This window comes from Elgaria multicarinata, chromosome 6 (genome assembly GCF_023053635.1).
Source record: "Elgaria multicarinata webbii isolate HBS135686 ecotype San Diego chromosome 6, rElgMul1.1.pri, whole genome shotgun sequence".
Classification (NCBI taxonomy): Eukaryota; Metazoa; Chordata; class Lepidosauria; order Squamata; family Anguidae; genus Elgaria; species Elgaria multicarinata.
Window position 1 is genome coordinate 23,944,953 of NC_086176.1, and position 20,635 is coordinate 23,965,587.

The window sequence follows — 20,635 nt, forward strand, 5'->3', positions numbered from 1 at the left end:
ATGAACACTATTGAAGCTTACATAATTTTCTTCTTGAATAAGCTCACTTTAAATACACTATTTATATCATCTTTTTAACATTTCTAAAAATAATATATATATACAAAGTTTCAAACCAGGAGAGCTACACTATTAAAAAGTAAGAATATTTTCAAATCCAAATACACTTTTTGAGGGTTGCTGTGAAATCTGGCCAAGCAAATAAAACATAAATATCAAACAGTACAGCATTCCTGAGGTACACATGAAATGATGAAGTTTCTATCGAGTCTGGCTTTATCAGCATCTGGGAAATATGATCTGAACTTCTCAATAACATGGATCCCCCCACTTGTATATACTTGTAGGTGCAAGATAGAAAGGCAACAGCCTTTAGCCTATTTTAAGCAGTTAGAAGAGGGTTTTTTTTTACAGCAATATATTGTGGGTCTGATCGTATAAAGAACCCTGAAAGCAGATCTTAATTTGGCAAGAACGCACTTGGGACCTAGCATGGCATCGTGCAGCCTTCCCCAGCATGGTGCTCTCCAGATGTTTTGGGCAACATCTTCCATAATTCCTGACCATTAGCCACAGTGGCTAGGACTACAAAACATCTGGAGGGCACCAGGTTGGGGAAAGCTGACATAGTAGCTGAAAAACTGAGCTATGAGAACCAAGGTAACCCTGGTTCATTCTCGACTCTGACACATATACCCCAGGTGGCCTTAAGCAAGCTACTATTTTCTTAATAGATCCCCAGCTTGGCCTGTCACAGTGAAAATGTCAAGAAATATTGTTAAATGGACACATCAGCCACCTTTGGCCAATTGACCTCATTTTCTGTGTACGATACTAAGACAATCAGCATTAAGATACTCACTGATTCTTCCCAACCCCCCCCCCCCAAGAATTACATTGTTTTGGGTTATTCTAAAGGAACTGCAAGACAGCTAGATCAGTTTCATGCCTATAATTATATTAATAACAGAACACCATGCCACTATCATGTCTTGCCTTTGAGATTCACAGGCACCTTGGTTGGTCGCATGCTGAACTGGGTGGACCCTTGGTTTAGCCCAGCAAGGTAGTTTTGTAATCTTTTGGCAGTCCAAATTCCTTTTCGCTATTGACTCATCCGAAAACACACCAAAATTAGAGGGAAAAGATTTGATATAACCCCCTCCGTAAGATTAGGTAACAGTATTTAAACAGCTTTATAGCCTTAGCTTGTGCTTGATAACTTAGAATCAAGGCTCACTCAGTTCTATGGTGTGTACTTCCTTTTAAGTATGCTTAGGATTGCAGGCCTAGATTAATTTACTTTAAGGGCAAGCTTCATTTCACTCAGTAGAAGTAAACATGCATAAGACTGGACTGTAAGCAGTATAGATCTTTTAAATCTCAGGCTTTTTAAATGCTAACAGTACTAAGGCCAACCATAAATGCATGTGCTTGTTATAAATGCACCATCTTAACATGGTACAGGAAAAAGAGTTAGAAAAAAGCCACAGATAAAATAGGTTTATTTAAAAGTTATTTTCAGCAAAATGAATATGCAAAATACAAACTCTGACAAAATGTTCATTTTTCACTTCATAGTTTACAAATATACAAAATAGAAGTCTCCTTAAATTTATATTACATATTTATTATGTAAAGAACTATATAGAAAAAAATTTGTTCTGCTTAAGGCATATTTGGGAATAAACCATTGTACAAATTATTGCACATTGAAACCACAGTGCATTACAGACTGTCTGCATAGAAGGTTAAGAGAGGCAAACACAAATAAACCAGGTTTATTAACCTGACTTAGGTCATCATTAACTGTAGATCGGAAGACAAACGTATTTCCTTGTCAAATATGCAGCAGTTTGAGAACTTTGGCTTCCTTTTTTTTTTTTGGTACCTTAAGAACCAAAAGTCATTCAGCACCATCAACATAAGATTTTTAACCACAACTCTGTACCTGAATTTCTTCTTCCTTGTTTGACTTAGTTTAGTAATGGCTTTTGTAAGGAAAAAGAAATTGCAAGGCTACAACATGTTCAAAATATTGCATTGAAAAGAAATCTTAAGGGAATTTAGGGTGAAGACAAATATAGCATTCAAAGAGAGATCACAGTGGATTCTTCAGCCATAGTATGAGAGAGGCTTCCTCCTGGCTTTGGAATTTCCATGGCAGATACGCCTTCCATCAAGTGAAATGGTGGATCCAGCATAAGTTTTGTCTGTTCCCTGTTTCTTAAGGTGCTGCCTGCCATATATATATATATATATATATATATATATATATATATATATATATATTACACATTACATGTCCATTTACTTGTTCACTCTTCCCCTTAAAAAAACAAAGTTTATGAACTGTTGCAAAACTGCTCTGGGAATTGGTGTGGGGGAGAGAGAAAGTGTCTTTGAAGTCATGAAGTAGTAACCAAATAAGTACTGGCTATTGTTGCTGCATCCTTGCAAAACCATGTTTTTCAGTCTGCAACACTGGAGAGGAAAAAAGGCATTTGGACTGAATGTGGCGAAGGAGCTTCCAAAGTAGCCCCACTGCTTCACAAATGTTACATCTGTCTTCACCCGTAGCCTCCCTACGTAATCTCCCATTCTCCCCACCCTCAAGAGTTTGTTTTAACCCTGATATCCTTGACTTCCAGTCAATCCTTGGCATTCTGTAGTCCAGAAAGATTCAAGTCAGATTTTTTTTTTTTAAAAAAAAATGGAATGATGATACAAAATCCAGTCATTGTTTCCCTATTATTATTTTTTAAGTTCCACAATTGTTTTTTTCATTGTCCTTTCATTTTCCACACTTTTTGGAAGACTTCACTGGGATCTTTTGTAGTGCTTTAAGTGGAGTTCTCCCCTCTTGTGGAAGACAGTCTTTTGTGCTGTCAAATACTGAATCTCTCATGGCAGTAAAAGAAAAAAGTTCACCATGTCCCGTTTAAAAGTGTCTCTTCATATGTAAGGCGAGATGATCAGATCTGGAAAATGCTCTGTCACATCTCTGGCACTGGAATGGGCGATGTCCTGTATGTTTTCTATAGTGACGCGTGAGTTCATCGGAGCGGGCAAATTTCCAGCCACAGCCTTCCCAATCACAGTGATAGGGCTTCTCACCTTCAGAAATAAAGAGCCATATCAATTACTTCAACATTTTGTACAGATATTGGGGGCGAGCATCACATACCCCAATAAATAAAAGTCTGTTCCAGTAATGATAAGGACAGATTTCTTCAATGTTTTCTTATTAGACTTCTGTCACCATAGGTACACATTTTAAAATGTTTGAATGCAAGATGAAAAAGTTAAGAAAAATGTCTCACATTGATTTCTTTGGTTGGGGAGAATTATTTTCTCAGAGTACTGGTATGATAAAGAGGCAAAATTACCTGTGGTATACATGCACCTATCCCACAATCATCTCTGTTCACAGGTTTTGCAGGCTTTTTCAAAAACCTGTAAAACTTGTTTGACCAGAGGCAGTAGGATAAAAGAAAATTAAATGTATATGCTAGGCTTGTAAATACTACAGGCACTCACCTAGCCAACTATGGCTACTAAGAATTGCTTCTGGCTGACCAAGAAAAGAAGCTTTACAACAATGGATTTTTTCCCCTCTTGTAGATCACAATTGGTAGTGCTGTGAAAAATCTTTGTGGGCTATAGTACTATTCACAGACTTAATCAAGCAATAATGTCATACCATCAATTATCATGAAGTATCATCTATTGCCTATAAGAACTCAGGAATCAAAACACACCTAGAAGCATAAAGGCCTAGAAGACATTGCAAGTTCCTTGACTGCTTCCAGAATTGATGTTGCATGTAAATATTTCAGACTACAAACTAATCCGTGTCCTTTCAGTTAGAAGGAAAGCTAGCGCACAGCTAGAGAATTAGCAATGGTAATCAAACCATTGTTATAGTTGCACTTTCTAGGGGGGAAAAGAAAACTATTGACAGCTGACTGCTGTCCTGCATTGTCAATGGGCATCTTCCTTACTGTTTTTATCAGGGCCAGAACTTCTGTTAATTAACCTTCCCAGAGAGTTCATTTTCCTAAGCCATCGTGAGATTCTGAAACAGTTTCAATTTAGCCTTTAACTGTACACTTGTACCAATATGGGCTATTCAAAGACCAGTGTCAACTTTATTTTAGATGTGCTGGCAGATGCGTGTATAGATAGAAGTGCAAGTGAAATCATTTAAAGCATTTAAAACTAGGATGTTAGCACTTTGATACTTTTACAAGGCAATAGTTACTCATGAGGCTACCCTGACTTCAATGGAACTTACTCATACGAATACCTTACTATCTTTTTATTCAGCACCCTATCATTTCATTTAGTACATTTTGGCAGGGGGTGGTGGCAGGGGAGAGTTCCAATTCTACCAAATTTGTCACACTGTTAATAAGAAAACATATGAACACTGTCCTTCCAAATATATTTACTTGAAATTAAATCCCATTGAAAACAAACAGGCTTTCTTCCAAGTAAACATAGTTAATGTCAGGGTAAACCAATGATTACTTCATAGCAAGATGAATATATAAACCTCAGCAGCACAAACCAAGTCAGTGGTTATTTTTATCATTTTATACGGACGGCTGGAAAATCCAGAACTGGTTGTTTTCTGAAGCTAATTAACGAAGTCTGTTGCTGATTGGCAGCTGCTTTTATACAGCAGAATTTAGAAGAAATTAAATTCAACAGTTTGTGGGAGGGCTGTCCTGCTTTCACCAAAGTCAAAACAGACCCAGATTAGATGTTGGTTTCCAAGATCATAGCCAATTATTAGCTAACATTTGTTGATTTAGAGCAAAGCAAGATGAAACCAAGATCTTAAACCAAAAAATAAGGACAACAACAAAACAAATGAATTATGACTATTTGCAACATCCATCCCCCCAGCAGAAACACATTGGTGGTATTATCAGGATAAACATACTTAATTCACTCTGGACTTCTAGCTACCTTGTAATTAACTAGCCACATTACCATAGCCAGGTAAGCAATGCTCACGCGTCTGAAAAACAATCCCTCTGCCATGGCTGAGTCACTTAGAGCCATTTTAACCAACTCCTCCAATCTATAAGCAAAGTCATAATTTTAATGGACTTTTGCTATTTAAACTCTTCCCTTGGATGGAACCACAACCAACACTCTGGTAGGATGGAGCTATCTCTTACCCTTTTTGATTAGTGCTAATATAGTTGTGTTTAAACTTGATACCGCAACAACACACACGAGCTGAACACTGGCAACTGTTTTTTTGGGGAATTGAACATGATCTGAGGGATTGCTGCTTTGGTTGTGCACTCTTGTTCTATTCTTGCCTTTGATAAACAAGTTTCACAGATTTATCTCAAAAACCTACAAAACCAATTTAGCCAGATTGGACAAATGGAGTGTGTGCACACACACACACGATAGGAAACAATGCTTTTCATGCACACTTGCTGGAGATACAAAAGGTGAAGGCTGCAATTCTAAGCTCACTAACTAAACGCAGTGGGATACTTCTCAGTAAAACCTGATTAGAGTTAAAAATGGTATGAAAGAGGCATCAGTGCCTGTGGTATACAGACCTATTTTTTTCATCCCAATATCACCTCTTATTGAACAGATTTTACAAGCTTTTGAAAGACTACAGAAGTTTGCAAAACTGGTGCATAGTGTTGACACCACAAGCAAAAAAGCTTCTATCATACCATTTCCAGGTTTTTAAAAACTTATCCTCAGTCACATATAACTTCTGACTAGCAGGGGGCAAAAGATGTGCACAGCTCTTGTTTTACACAGAAATAGGACTACACAGATTTACTTTCAGGTAAGGGCTGTCCAGCTGCCTGGAACCCTGGTAATGTTATTGAACTGGCCTTACCTGTATGGGTCCGAAGATGCGCTTTGAGGTGTGAGCTCTTTGTGTATGTTTTACCACAGCCTGCATAGTCGCATGTGTGTGTTGCGGTCCTTTTCCTGGGCCATGACCTCCGACCCCTCTTTGGTTTGGTCTCTTCAGAAAGGCAGCTCCCAGAAGGCATCAGCTCTAGAGGTGAAGAGGGCGGAGTCAGCATCATCCCTTGTACCAATCGAGGCATACTTAAAGGCTCTCCAAAAACATTTAGATAGTAAGACTGACCTTGATATTGGAGTGCATTGGGTGGCAGCTGCTCTGGAAGAAATGGAGGGTAACCTGAGCCCGGGTGGTAGCCCGGAGGAAGTGGCAGGGCTGAATGACTTAAGCCCTGTGGAGAAGGGTGGCAGTCTCTGCTATTCATCATTTCCTCTGGAGTCAAGGGAGGGTTAGTCCTGCTAGGCAGTGGCCGCCCCAAGGGGAAATCGTGCTGCTGTGCCCTTGGAGTATTCCCATGGGATTGACCAATGGTACATGAAGGGGCTGCCTCCTGCTTGATTTTTTGGCACATCCTAGGCACATGGTTATAAACAGGAGGTGGCACGGGTCCATCCGTGCAAGGGGAAGCTGCAGCAGCTGCACTGTTCTTGCTGCTAACACTGATGTGGTTATTGTATTCCCCCATGTTCACTGTGGCTTTCACCACAAATTTCCCATGCAGGCTGCCCAGTGGGGGTGGGTGTTGTTGTTGCTGCATATAAACAGGGTCCAGATCTGGCCTCATCAGCTCAGCCACAAATCCACCAGAAGGGGATACATCGTTGATGTCAGCTAAGTTGAAAGGGGCAGCTGGGGCCTGTTCTCTGTTGTACAGGATACCCCCTGCTCCTCCTGCACTGTGATCCTCCCTTTGCAGTTGGTAGGTGAAATCGCAGGTGGTCACAGACGGGCAGCTGCTGCCAGTGACAACAGGTGAGGAGCCAGGAGCAGAGCTCACAACTGCTGCAGCCGCTGCCGTGGGTTGCTCCTGGGGCATCAGGGAGTTGGATAAGATGAAGTCAAAGTCCAGAAGCTCGTTCAACTCCTCTGTCTCCCGCCTTGTCATAGCAACTCCACTGCCACTTGTGGTGTTTTCCAGCTCAGAAGAGAGGTCGTAAGGCCGTCCTGTTAACACAGGGGGGAACCGCTTGAGGTGAGACAGCTCCTCCCGCCACTTCTGTGGGTAAAAAGATAAAACAGCAATGGTTAGGGGAAAAGTTTCCTTTTACTGAATGAACACTGGCTGGGGAAAGTGCACCAAGCTTTCTAGTTTCATAAAGCACTCTCTCAGGCAGCAAAAATACGAAGAAGCCCCAACGTAAGACATAAACCCCAAACAGGTCAGACGTCCTTAGTAGCCACCCCTTGGGATATATAGTTGAGTTGGTAGTTCCTCCAACAAACAGGGACAGTATTAATTAAAATGGACAACTATCTATTCAAAGCAGTGATTGCATGGCCCAATAAAATCAGCTGCTGAATTACAGAACTATAAAGCTAATTTCTGAAGACTGTGAGACAAATCTTTGTTGTTATGCATGAGTAGCAAAAAATACATTAGGAGTCTCTTGGACTTCTGGTGTTTAGGCTTCTAGGGCAAACTATAAGCAATTTTCAAGCCATGACATGATACAGTGAACTGTTCATTTCCTCCCTCTCCATTTTGCGTTATGTGATTTTATGGGGACATGCTACAATATTAATTTATGGGTTTAAAAGATTGAAAGGATTTAAACATGAGGGTTGAAATTATTACTTACTGATATGAAAACCTCTCCATGAATACATAGCAAGAGTTGATAAAATTAAAGGCATCAGTTTGGCTGTAGGCTTTCTACATATGTTATTTGTATAGTTGCATATATCCCCTTATAGCCAAGTTACATTAACCTACTTATTAGAGTTATATTATAGATACATCTGAGACATGATGAATTATACATGCTAGAAAAATATAAGGAATCATGTGGCTGCCTGATGTAGTCACAGACAACAGGAAGATTAATACAAATGAATGGGTTTTGAAATAACTGCACATGCAACATTAATGCCTGCATTTGACAGTAGATTCATGTAGGCGTTTTCTAAAACAGCATGCATTATACAAAAGCAGCTGTAGGTGCAAGCCATCAGTTTGAGATGATAGATTGAAAAGCTAACCTAGGCACATGTGTAGGTGTGTATATTTCCAAAGGCTGCCGATGTATTAAGCATATGCACCCACACCCATGATTTTGGTTTGTGATACGTCAAATATTTCAGCTGCTTTACTTCATCGTACTCACTCCTGGTGTATCTGTCCCTGCTTCTCCCCACACCCCCACGAACCTGAGACAATGGCTAGGCCCATGCAGAAAGTAGAGGGATTCCCTGATTTTTGCTCTATGAGCCACTCAATCTGAGAGTCCATGAAAAAAGAGAGGAAAGGGTTTTTTTGGGGTGGGGGGTGGGGATTCACCTCAACAGTTGCATTCAGGACCTACCTTAGTTTTACACGCACAAAACCCCCCATACTAATGTATGTGCAAATCGGAAGTGGTGGAATACTCCCTTTATTTCATTTTCTAAAGTCCCCCTCCCTATTTTAGAACACAAACACCTGAACTGGCCAGAGAAGAATCTTTGGGAGATGTCTCACTGGAACTCTGTTCAGATCTGATCACTTTCCCACATTTCATGGTATTGCGGGCAGCCTACCTTCGCTGGCATATCCCACCTCCATCATCGGAGCCTGAATAATCGCACTTCCCCCACAACCGCCCCCTCCCACACCCACACCCCGGAGTATCACCAAGCCCAAATTTCTAAAAACAACAACCCCCCCCCCCCAAAAAACCCAGTGTTGCTGAAACTCAGATCTGTCTGGCCACCTCTCCCTCTCATCTAAAAGCCCTTTCGCCAGTGGTGGTGGTGGAGAGAAGAGATTCTCTGAAGTAGCGTCTGATGTATGAAAGAGATGAACTCGACACCTGTTCGGGGACCCTTCTGCGTCCCCTTCAAACTCACAGGCGGGGGCAGAAGGCCCAAATCCCCACGACTCCCTCTTTTGCACGCGGTGGCCGTGCCGCCCCCCCTCCCCCCTCCCCGGGCTACTCACGTTGTTAGCACCTGCTGGCCTCAGGACTTTCTCCCTGCCGGCCGTGCCCGCCGCGGCGAAGGTGGAGATGGAAGGGAGCAGAGTGCCGCTGAGAGCCATGTCAAACTCGCCGAGGGGCGGCTGCCTGCAAAAATGTCAGAGGAGGAGAGTAAAACAACCGGCGAGGGAACGAAGCCCCGGGTCCATCCTCCGCACAGGTTATAGATCCGCTCCAAGTCTTTTCCGCCAGGCTTTTAGACTTGAGATCCCAGCATCCTCCTCGGGGGAGAAAGGGAGACGAGGAAGGGGTCGAGGAAGAATGGGGAGGGGGAGGGGAGAAGAAAAAAAGGGGGGAGAAGAAAAAAGAGGGGGGAAAGGACGCCACCCACCTCATTAATGTGCCCAGGGCCGGTGCTTGGTCGGAGGGCGCAGAAGAGAAAACGGCAATCGAAATAATGATATAATAAAAATATATAATAAAAAATATAGACAGAAGAGATAGAGAGATCTATTGCAACGGAATATCAACTTTTGAGTCGGTTGATTGTTTTAAAGTGTCCTTTGGATGCAAAATCGCGAGGGTGACTCGGAGCTACTCCTACTAGGAGGAGCAGCCCCGCCACGGAGCAAGAGCAGCAGCAGCAGCAGGAGCGAAAGCCGCTTCGCAAGTCGGCAGCGGCGTCAGCAGTAACCCCAACAGCAGCAGCAGCAGCAGCTGGAAGGCGCGAGACAATTCCTGGGGATTCCCTGCTCGCGCCGCTGCCATGAGGGGAGTTCGGGATTCTCCCACAGCCGCCACCGCCGCGCGTCCCTGGCTGGCTGGCTGGCTGGCGAGCGACTGAGTGAGTGACGGGCGGGGCTGGCTGGCTGGCTGGCTGGCGCGGGCTCCTTCCCTCACGCGCTCAGGCTTTCACCCCCCCCCTCTCTCTCTCTCCAGCGAGGGCTGCTGCCGCCCTCGACGCGCCTTTGCTTTCCCGAACTGTCAAGCCGCGCGCTCGCCGCCTCCTTACTTATAAACTTCACCTCGCCCCGCCCCTCAACCACCTCCCCGTAAGCCCCGCCCACTCGCGGGGGCTCGGGATGCCGTCGCCGTGACGACGGGAGAACAACAAACTTTACGCTCTCTCCAACACGTGGGGGAGGAGGAAGAAGGTGGAGAGGGAGAGAGAGAGAAAGAAAGCAGGGATGGGCCGTGACGTCAGTACAGCAGCTGGCTGGCAGCTCGCGCCCAGCGCTGACGCCAGCGAGGAGGAGCCCGCGAGGCAGCCGAGAGCCGTCGTCGTGTTTTGTGCTCTCTCTCTCTCTCTCTCTCTCTCTCTCTCGTTCTCGTTCTCTCCCCCCCCCCTCCCCCAGCGGCCGCTTTTCTCCCTCCAGGCTTCGTGCGCCAATGGGCAGCGCCCTGGCGCCTCGCGCACCTGAGGGGCTGAGGAACGTTGGGGCTGCGCGGGAAAATAATGGTGGAGGGGGGAGGGGCGGCTGATGGAGCCGTGAGGGAACCCGCCACGGAGGGAAGGGCGATTCAGAGGACGTTAATGTGCGTCCTCGCTCGCTTCATCCCGCTCAGGAAAGGGCGACCGATAAAAGCGCCTCTGCGTCTTCCCCTCAGCACTGAGGGCCAGCTAGACGTCTGGAAGGCTATTAATCGCGTGAAGGCTATTAGCGCTCATGTTTATTGTAGCCGTTTTGTGGTTGCTATAATAATTATTATTTACGGCAACGAGCGCTTCCCCTGCAATGCAAATCGCGCCTTCGAAGAGGCATCTTTTTCCTCAGGACCGAGGCAAGGAGAGCGAGCGAGCGAGCGAGCGCGTTAAACCTCCCCCCACTCCCAGTCCCGAGGCTGCTCAGGCTTCTCCTGGGTTGCTATTTACATACTAAAAGCATGCACGTTAATTAGTCTACTTTTGGTCCTGGCTGTATAGCCCAGCCTACCCACCACACATCTGGAATTAGAAGGCAGGGTTTTCAGGGAAAGGTCATTGTTTCCAGACGAGCCTTGGCAACTCCCACCCTTTCCCTAAGTCTAATGACTAGGATAGGTATCTTATTATTGATCACATGTGTATCTTTCCTCCAAAAAGTTCAGAGCGGCGCATGGGCTGCTAAACCTCTTTACTCTCACAAGAAACACTGTTCGGCTGAGAAGTTTGCCCGAGGTTACCCGGGCAGTTCATAGCCGAGCTACACGGGGGATTTGATTTCAGGTTTCTCTAATTCAGATCAAACCTTCTATCTGCTGCTATCACCAACCATCACAGTTCAGGATTGTTCATTGTTCGATCTGCCCCCAAAGTAAAGTTTCATCCTATTCCTCTTCTGTTTCCCACTTTGGGTGAAGGCAACGCATACATGACGCAGTCAGACAGAATTGCAAGTATAGGGTTTGGGACTAAAAATAATGCGTGGGACCCCCATAATATGGTTTTCTATGCTCATACTGGAGCATGGAAAGTCTCCTTTGATATACTGTTAGCAGGATGTTGGCAGCAACCTTGGACAATTTCAATAATATGGTGCAGTTAGTGTTTGGACCAAGCTACAGTTGGCAGAACTGTGGTTCTGCTCTATACCCATCGACCATCCTAGTCAGATACCATAACTGTACTGAAATAGTTTCTCACAGCTCAGACAATTTCAAGTAGCTTGACAAAACCCTTTTTTGCATTATATTGTACTAGGAACGCTGGGAAAAAAGATACTCCTGTATGGTGGTCACCGTTTGTATATTGGCAAGAGTCTGCCTAACATCTGCACATTTCGCTGTGGTAATAAGCTGGTAGAGCTAAAGTTCTGTGCAAGGATCAATCCTGGCTAGATGTTTGCTAGTGATGGAGTGTGAGAAAGAGGGAAGGAAGAGCAGGAAAGTAAGAGTGGATTGAAAACGAGGGGAGAAAAACTGAAACTGTGTTAAAGGGATGTAATAAGAGGATTTTCTCCTGTGATGAAGTTACAATAGTTCAGATCATTCATCTGTGTCACAAGTTCAGATGTGTCACTTAATTGCAACTAATTGTCCTGCCCTTGCTTTAGCTGTTGAAAGGGAGAAGGAACATCTTGTCTTTTCTCTAGCTGACAGACACTTTGTTATTTCATGAGGAGAGTCTTTTCTCTTCTTTGCTAAACTGGCAAGATTAGTGTGTGTTCTTTCAATAATGTCTTTGGCTGGAGTATGCGGCTCTTTTTGCCCTTCAGAGCTTGGATTGACATGATTTGATTATATTTTACAATTGCTTACTGCGATCTGGTTTCGCTAACCAGAACATCACAACTTCCAGAACTAGTAACTTCATTTACTGCACTAATTTTTTTTTAACATTTCTTTATGTACCCCATGTGCATGATTCAAAACATGATTATGTTTCAAAGCATGCAACTAAACTGCAATCCTATACACACACACACCTGGGAATAAGCCCATTAGATTGGACCATATTTGGAAAAGATGTTTGGATAATGTACCTCACTGAATATAGGAATTATGGAATAGATTCTTCATAATTAAATGCAATAATCTGCACCATGTTTAAGCAAATCACACAATAGTAGAATTGGAAGGGGCCTATAAGGCCATTGAGTCCTGGTTTCCTGCTCTGAACAAGCACCTCAGAAAATCATATTGACATGTAGCCATATTAATAGTTTTGCTGTCCCAGATTGCATTAATTCTTTTCATGAGATACATTTTGGAGTGCCTGAAGGACGTCATAATTTTGAATTAGTAATTACATTGAAGAACTGAGTTGTGGCATGGTTGTCCTCTATATATCTGAGATAACAGCAGCTCAAGAAGCTGAATACGTGCTTCTCTATGAAGCTCTGTTTATGGAAATGGCACTGGAGTTTCCTTTTTCTGTAATATTCTGCTGTCTTTCCACATAAATATATACAGGAATTATAGTGAGAGAACTAAGAAAAAGAATGTGCAAAACTGAGTCCATAAAGGCATATATCAGGTAGAATGTTTTCAATCTGTCTTTAGTTTGGCTGTCAGCTATAGTGCTATAGATACTTTATTTGTGTAGAAATACAGTAAAATCCCCAGCTGCAATTTGTCCATGCAGCTGTAGATATTAGAATAATAACAAAATCAAAATGATTTTGTTCTTTTGTTAGGTAAAAAGGCAGGAACTATTTTTTTAACTCTTAAGGCTGCAATTCTAAATCCACTTACTTAAGAGTAAGCCTAATTTAACTCAATTGAATTTCTTTCTGAATAGACATACAAAGGGTTGCACTATAAGAAACTTTTAAAAAGTCAGATAAAGCAAAGCCTTGCTGCATTTATATATATATCTAGGAGCACAATATTGGAAATGTAAAATAAGTAAACTAGGACTGGAGAAACCTATTTATGATAACTTACAGGCTTTTTTGTGTAGGAAATGTTATTTTCCTCAAGCACTTCTGTCCAGAATTTATTGCACCATGGCAAACAGTTTCTGCTTAATGCCTTTTAATACAATGTGTCATTACTTAAAGCTTCTTTTCTCCATGAGTAAATCATGCACATGGGCTACTCCAAGTTTACTCAAAAGTAAGTTTTACTAAATTCAGTGGAACTAAGTAACCATGTCTTAACATTCTTTTATAAGTAGAAATGGTTAACAGTTTTACCCCTGCAATCCCAGCAGCAATTTTATGTGGATTCTTTTAGTTAGGTGTGGTAAAATGTTTGGCCACAGTTTCACTCATTAAAAAAATGCTTTCGAGAAGTATGGAGTAGAAATATTCCACATTTGAAGATTCTGTCTATCTGTCTTTCTTAGATTTTGTCTCAGGTATGCCTGAGTTCATGAGCTTCATAACTGCCAAGTGAGTCCCTTACTTATTCTTGACAACATGTGAGGGGGTTGGTTTGTACACTTCTAGCCCCAGCCGCCTTTACAGAGAATAGGGTGTTCTTCAAAAATCCTGAGGTTTCCTGTCCCTGTTTTAGAAATATGGAATGTTACTGAGAAGCTCAGTCATGTGTCATGATTCCAAGCCCTCCTGCTGATGTGAGACTATAAAGATGTCTGCTGTGTAATCTACAAAGCTTTACAAAGCTTTATTCAACAAATAAACATCCCTTCACACCTGTAGGAAGTGTGAATGCCAGGAGCTATCCTCTAAGCCTAATTTGGTTAACAAAACTTCAACTGAATTTTTGCCTTCAACTGAAGCAGTAATGCCTGCAATCCCAGGCATTTTAGCTCAGGAAGGGTCTTTCAGGAGGAACCTCTTGCCACTATCCTAAGAGACTGCCTCTCAACTCTGCCTGCTGTACTCTGCGGCAGGCTCTGGGATCTGTCAACTCTGATGTCCCCTCCCTCTCAGGCAGAGGCTGAGTTCTCAGGAGTAATGGTGGTGGGGAAATGGTCTCTGAGACATCTGTATTCTCCACCATAAGCTCATGGGAAGAGTCTTGGATAATCTCCTCCCCCTTTTCCTGTGTTGGCTAATACACCACTTCTTCTTCTTCTTCTTCTTCTGATTGACCCCTTGAAACACCTTCCCCCGCACTAGGGAGAGCAAACCTAATCCCGACACCATGCTGGTTTATACACATGTATTTGTATTTGGTCTTCTGTTATTATTACCCTAGCAACTTGTTCAAATCACTTGTGTTTGTACCCTTGTGGCTCTTCACAACTGGTTGACAACTTGTGGCCACGAATTGTGGACTACTTGTGGCCCTTCAGGTGTTTTGGCTTATAACTCTCCTCACGTTTGGCTATGTTGACTAGGACAGATGGTAATTGTAGGCCAAAACATCTGGAAGACCACAAGGTGCTTACCCCTGGCCTAAAGAAAGAGGCTTATGGCAACTAAGAGGAAGAAGATTCTGATGTTACCATGCTAGGCTACCTGGCTTTATTGTAATTGCTTTTTTGACCTGTATATCCTCTAATGTTACTTAATGAAAGATCTTGTCCTTCTGCATTATGCAAACTCTTCAGAAGGGGACTCTAGATATAAGCAAATGCCTTCCTGCCTACCAAGTTGCCAGCCTAGTCAGGCAACCTATGAGGGTTCCTTTACATTAGCCAATTTATAGGCTTGTGGAAAACATGGTCAAATCCTGAAGCCTCAGAATAGATCAGCAGGTTAAAGTACCCCATGGACACTCCTCATTGCAACTAGTAGTTCTGTATTTCTCTGCCTAATAGTCATTTTGTAATACTTAGCTTGTTTTAATTCAAGCAAATAGCCAAAAACTTCCTTGAGGTTCTCTTTCATTACATAGAGTAAAGCTATTGACGTGCTTTTTCTACTGCCTCCTGAATCCACCCAAATTCATTGCCCCTTTGTTCTCCCAACTTGAAGTCTATAAATGCCCTTGAGTTTAGGCACCTAGGGCTGTAGGCCTTGGTGGCTTAACTTCTTGGGCCCTTGAGGCAGATACAAATTCTGGAAAGTATGAGGGTTTGCCTCATAAATTATCTTTGAGGTTGTTCAGATATTTAAAGGTTATGAACCTCCCTTCTCTTAATCTATTATTTCCAAACAGGTTAATCTGGGGGAGTTAAGTTGTGCTCTATATAATTTATAAACAGGAGGGTGAGTAATCTTTGATGACTAAATTAAATCATGAAATAATAAAATGTGCAGCTTTCTTTCAACAATCTGGTATTTCAAGTTTTCCCATATCTGGCCCCTGCAAATGGAGATTTTTCTGTACAAAGACTGTTTCTTGACAGAAGATGTGTTGAGAACAATTAATGTAAAATGATTAATGCAGGAACATGAGAAATGAAAACAGATTTTTTCTTTTATGAAGGATTTGCCTTCATATCTGAGATGTATACCATCTTCTGTTTACAATACTTGTTTACGGGTAATCCTGGCTAGTAGTTTATCAGGAGCTGCTACTGAATTTTTTTCAAGGAGCTGACAGAAACTATTACAAAGCCTTTTTTAAAAAGTGAATTTGCACCATTACATCCATTTACTATTCAAATTTCATTTGCTAATTTCTTAGTAGAAGTTAAAACTGGCTACTTCTTGATCTGGAACAGACATCACAATTCCTTGTTCTCTCTTTGTTTTTTGTTTGTTTGGACAAAATATTGGGACAAAATTGTACAAATTAAGCATTTGTTAGAAAGAAACAGACTCCACAATTTGGGGAAATATGTATGAGAATCAAGTAAAGACAGTGAATGAAAAAAGTACATTGAAATAATACTGCTGGTCAGAACATACCTTTAAACTACTATCCATAAGTAGAGGATGCAAGCTGCAATCTTTCTCACACTTACACTTTCTCACACTGCAATCTTTCTCACACTTTCTCACACTTTGGAGTAACTCAGGACCGGGATAATTAAAAGATTGCCTGATTCCCTACTGGCTCGTTCAAGTTGCTGAGATACCCTCTCAGTGGTATCCAAGATTTTGGAAATCAGTCCATCATGGTACAGAATAGGGCCTATAATGTCATAATAAATAAATAAATAAATAAATAAATAATCATGCCCACTCTCTGGAGCTCCCTATCACTACAAATTAGGCAGGTGTCAGTCCTGGGGTTTTGTTGCCTACTAAAAGCATACCTTTTCCAACAGGCATTCCAAGGAAGATAACCTTATCCTCTGCATATCGCTTAGACATTTCTTTAAGTAATTCATAAATATTGTTATATGAGGAAACACAATTTTGGGTCATTGCCAGAATGTGCTAAGAAAGAGTCAGCATAATCATTTTCACTGAACGAGTAGTCCCAGCTGAATGAGTAGCCCCACAATTTCATATGTTGCTCCAATGAGTGATGACCAAGTGCAGGTGAATGTCTCCTCTGAACTGCCCACCCCCAGGACTTGCTGAGCTAAGGGAGGCAAGATGTGTGGTGGCAGGGCAATTTGGTACTGGCAGCTGTCAGGATTGCTGGCACACCCACTTCCCTGCAGGGCTCCTTTACCCTATAATAGAATTTAAGCACAAGATTACCTCTCTGAAATTGTTCATATCAAATGCAGGAGCAAGCAGAAAGCTCTGCCTCTTGACCTGTCCGTGCCTCATCCCCTGGTATAAGCACAAGTACCAGTATTTTGACAACTCCTCTATGAAGTGTAGTAATTGAAAAGGAACTTGTATGGAAAACTGTGGTATAGAAACTCTTTCAAACACACAACACTTTCTATACACATTCCTTTTCAAGGGATGGGATAAGTGTTGGAACTACAATAGCAATTTGAAGTAGAAGCAAACTTCATTTTATATACAAATGGATGTAACTAAGTGCTAACTTACTTTTTAAATGAAAATTAGCCTTGGAAATCTGTGATTTGAGAGAACGGGTGCTTTCAGATGGGGGAGGCACTTAATGCTTCCAATTAGAAGGCATTGTGCATTTATTCCATCTTTTCCCCTCAATGGACTCGCTGCAGTAAGAAAAATGACAGAAGAAGCACTGGGAAAACATGGCAGGGTTATCTGTGGAAGACGACATCTGGGCCCTTTGTAAAATTCTGTGAATGAGGCAGAGTGAGGACACAATAAAAACCTTATCTGGAAGCACCCAAGGAATGTTGTGGTGACGTGTGTGCTTAACATTTTCTCACCATTCCTCCACCCCCCACAACACAAAATCATAATAATCCAGTTTGTTTAACTGCCCTCCTCTAGTTCCAGATGCATATATAGTCTTGTAAATATGCATTTGTTACTCTGGGATGGGTGGGCATCACAGCAGGAGGAGTCTTGAATGTAAAAATGGATTATAAGCAAAGGTTAACTAGTTCCTCCACTCAAAATCACACTTCCTAAACCTGCTTTTTATTGAAATTAAAAAATAGGGCTTCATATCAATCATTTGCAAGTAATCTGTAGTTTGCCCTGGGCTGGGACATATAGGAAGATCAGAGGAATGTGATAGCTAAGGTGCCAGCAGTGAGTATTGCATCATACAGTGAAAACACTATGCAATGAAAAAGAATGCCAGGTGGGATGGGCATGAGGCCAAATAAAGACAGTTCTTTTGGTAGGTAACTTTTAACAGAACGTCTGCAAGCCAATTAGTTAAACTAGATATTTGTTCAATGCCAGCAGTTAGCATTACAGTACAAGATGGCACGACAGAAAATCTTTCTGTTTTAGTTTCTTTGAGCAAAGCTTAGGGCAGGCTAAAAAACTGAATTTTGGTCAAGAAGATTTGCATGCATTAAGTAATAGTCTGTTCAAATTTGTGGTGAAATTGAAGCTGACTAATAGATAAGCAAAAATGAGGTTTCTATTTCAATTCAACCATGACTCGCTCACAGCTGATTTTTTTTAAAAAAATTGTGCAGTGACAATTGTATTTACCACCAATTAAATAGATGCAGTTCTAGGGGGGATTTTTATTAGGAGACAGAGCACATTGTAGTAATAATAATAATAATAATAATAATAATAATAATAATAATAATAATATTCTTACCTGCCTTTCCCTTTGGATTTCCCTTTGGATTAAGCATGACACATTTTTCCCCAGGGAAGAGCTATGTACTTTTTCATAATTCTTTGTCTATACATTCTATTAATTACTCAAACATGTTTGTTTTCACATTAATGAAAAATATTAGATACAAAGGTTATTATTCTATGCAAACTTCCTTGGGGATACACCCCAAGTTTACTTCCAAAGAACTATTGTAGGATTATAGCGCAAAGTATCTGTATAACATTAAACTAAATTATTTTAGGATGTAATCCTATACATAACTTACCTGGGAGAAAGAACTATTGACTTCAGTGGGATTTACTTTTGAGTAGATGTGCATAGGATTGCACTGTAAATCACCTATATGTTCTTTTTCATTTTCATAAAATGGAGATTTTTCAAATTACAACATGATTTGATAATGCTCTCTGTCCTGGACTCCAGTCCTTATGTGAATATGCTCATTGAACATCCTGGCCTTGCCCAATAACATTCACTCATCTCTCCAGTCAGAGCATGTTATGTACCTGTGACTCAACAACAAGTTGACTGGGTCACGGTAAACCAGGTAAAATATAATTTATATCACTATCATCAGATAAATTGCTTATGATCTCTTTCGAGCTTAGGTAAAATCCTGTCTGAGAGCGTCATGAAAGCCATGTAGTCAACTTTTTGACAAAGAAATAAATAATTTGTTTTTTTTCCTTTTCAGATCAAAAAGTAGGATGAAAGGTTTGGGAGAGGCTGGCTGACTAGCAGCTGGTGTAGTAACGGATGGCATCTTTGGTGTCATGAACAGTCTGATGAGGGTTGATGTCTGTGGTTGGCATTGTTGGGTACATGCTGAACCCACACCTTAGAAAGGACCCACTGCCAATCTCTGGAACTTCTTGGGCCTGCTTCTCCTCATTGCTGTCATTGGCTATTTATCTGCCCTCTCAGACTGAGCAAGCAGTAAAAGAAGTGAGGAGAAGGAATAACCAGTTCTGTGTACCTTCTTGTCTCCCTCTGGGTGGTGGCCAGGGGGAAGGCAAAGCAAATGGCAGTGGCAATAATAGTGTGAAGATGGATGTATTCAGGAAGAGGGGCCCACTGAAAGTACTGAAATAATTATCCCAGGCAGCCTTGCAATATTTGATTGGCCTTCGATTCTACAAACTCTGATGTAATGTATTTGGTGACATAGCAGAGACAAGGTAGCTAATATATCAGTCTAAATCAGCTGTAAAGTTTTGACCTACTTACGTGAAAGGTTTGATGGATCAAACGCTCCATTAAAATCTGTGGGTACTAATTTCAAGTACTGTAATTCTTCAATTCTAAGATGCCATCGATTGTAAGACACACACTAATTTCACTACCACCAACAGAAAAAAAGCTTTGATTCTAAGAAATAATAAACACACCTGCGATTCTAAGATGCACCCCGTTTTTAGAGATGTTTATATTGTGTCTTAGAATTGAAGAAATATGGTATATGTATTTAGGATTAAGGGATAACTGCATCTCAAATCATTTTCTAAAAGGTTCTGCACTTTGTTTATACCAGTGCTTACTTACAGCTAAGTCATGATGGTGAGGTGTTGCAGTTCCTATTGTCACAATGGGAAGTTTTCTTCATGCAGATTACCATTCAGCTTGTGAGGAGAGTTGGGGAAGTCCTGGGGACAACAAGAAGCACCACCATTGGAAGAAAAGCCTCAGATCTATGCCTTGTGTCAAATCATTACGATCCCATCATGGTAACACTATGGCTGTAGAGGAAGGGAGGGGGCAGGATCGCAGACTTACCTGCTTCTGTGATCCTCCCCCAAGGTCTAGATGGCAGTGTGACATCCCAGGAGGAGGGATGTCCCAGCCACCATTTTTATTTTTTTATTTTTTTACAGAAGAGGAGCTGCATGTGGCCCCAATCCACAAAAAGGTAAAACAAAACAACAACAAAAAAACACGCCCTCTTCCCCCCCATCCTGGGGTTGGTGAAATTGCTGTCTCCCACCCCCATGGGCGCAAAGCCACCCAGTGTGGCTCCGTGCCTATTTCAGGCCCCGGGAGCATTCAGCACACCAGCCGCATCCTCAGGATGGTTCCAGGACCACGGCGAAAATGCAGGGCTCATCTCTGCCTGCCCCTGGGGTTCCCTGTGCATCATTTGCATGCACAGGGATGACCAGGGACGACCCCGGGAAAAAGTCATGTGTTGACATTCCCACAATCTCTCTTGTGCATTTATATCTTGTAGGACATACAATGA

The 20,635-nt window shown here is 42.0% G+C and overlaps 1 protein-coding gene across 4 annotated transcripts; it reads right to left on the minus strand.

Annotated features, from left to right (window-relative positions):
• Positions 1-2,305: 2,305 nt before the first annotated feature.
• On the minus strand, positions 2,306-9,409 carry KLF4 (KLF transcription factor 4). Of its 4 annotated transcripts, XM_063128522.1 has the most exons (5): positions 9,365-9,409; positions 8,997-9,120; positions 6,146-7,076; positions 5,888-6,052; positions 2,306-3,117 (listed from the first exon to the last, which is right to left on the minus strand). In XM_063128522.1, the coding sequence occupies exons 1-5, from the start codon at positions 9,367-9,369 to the stop codon at positions 2,942-2,944; spliced, it is 1,401 nt and encodes a 466-aa protein (XP_062984592.1). In that variant the 5' UTR covers positions 9,370-9,409; the 3' UTR covers positions 2,306-2,941. The 4 variants fall into 4 exon arrangements, with proteins under 4 accessions (XP_062984592.1, XP_062984589.1, XP_062984588.1 ...); XM_063128519.1 differs by having other exon boundaries at positions 5,888-7,073; XM_063128518.1 differs by having other exon boundaries at positions 5,888-7,076.
• Positions 9,410-20,635: the final 11,226 nt, after the last annotated feature.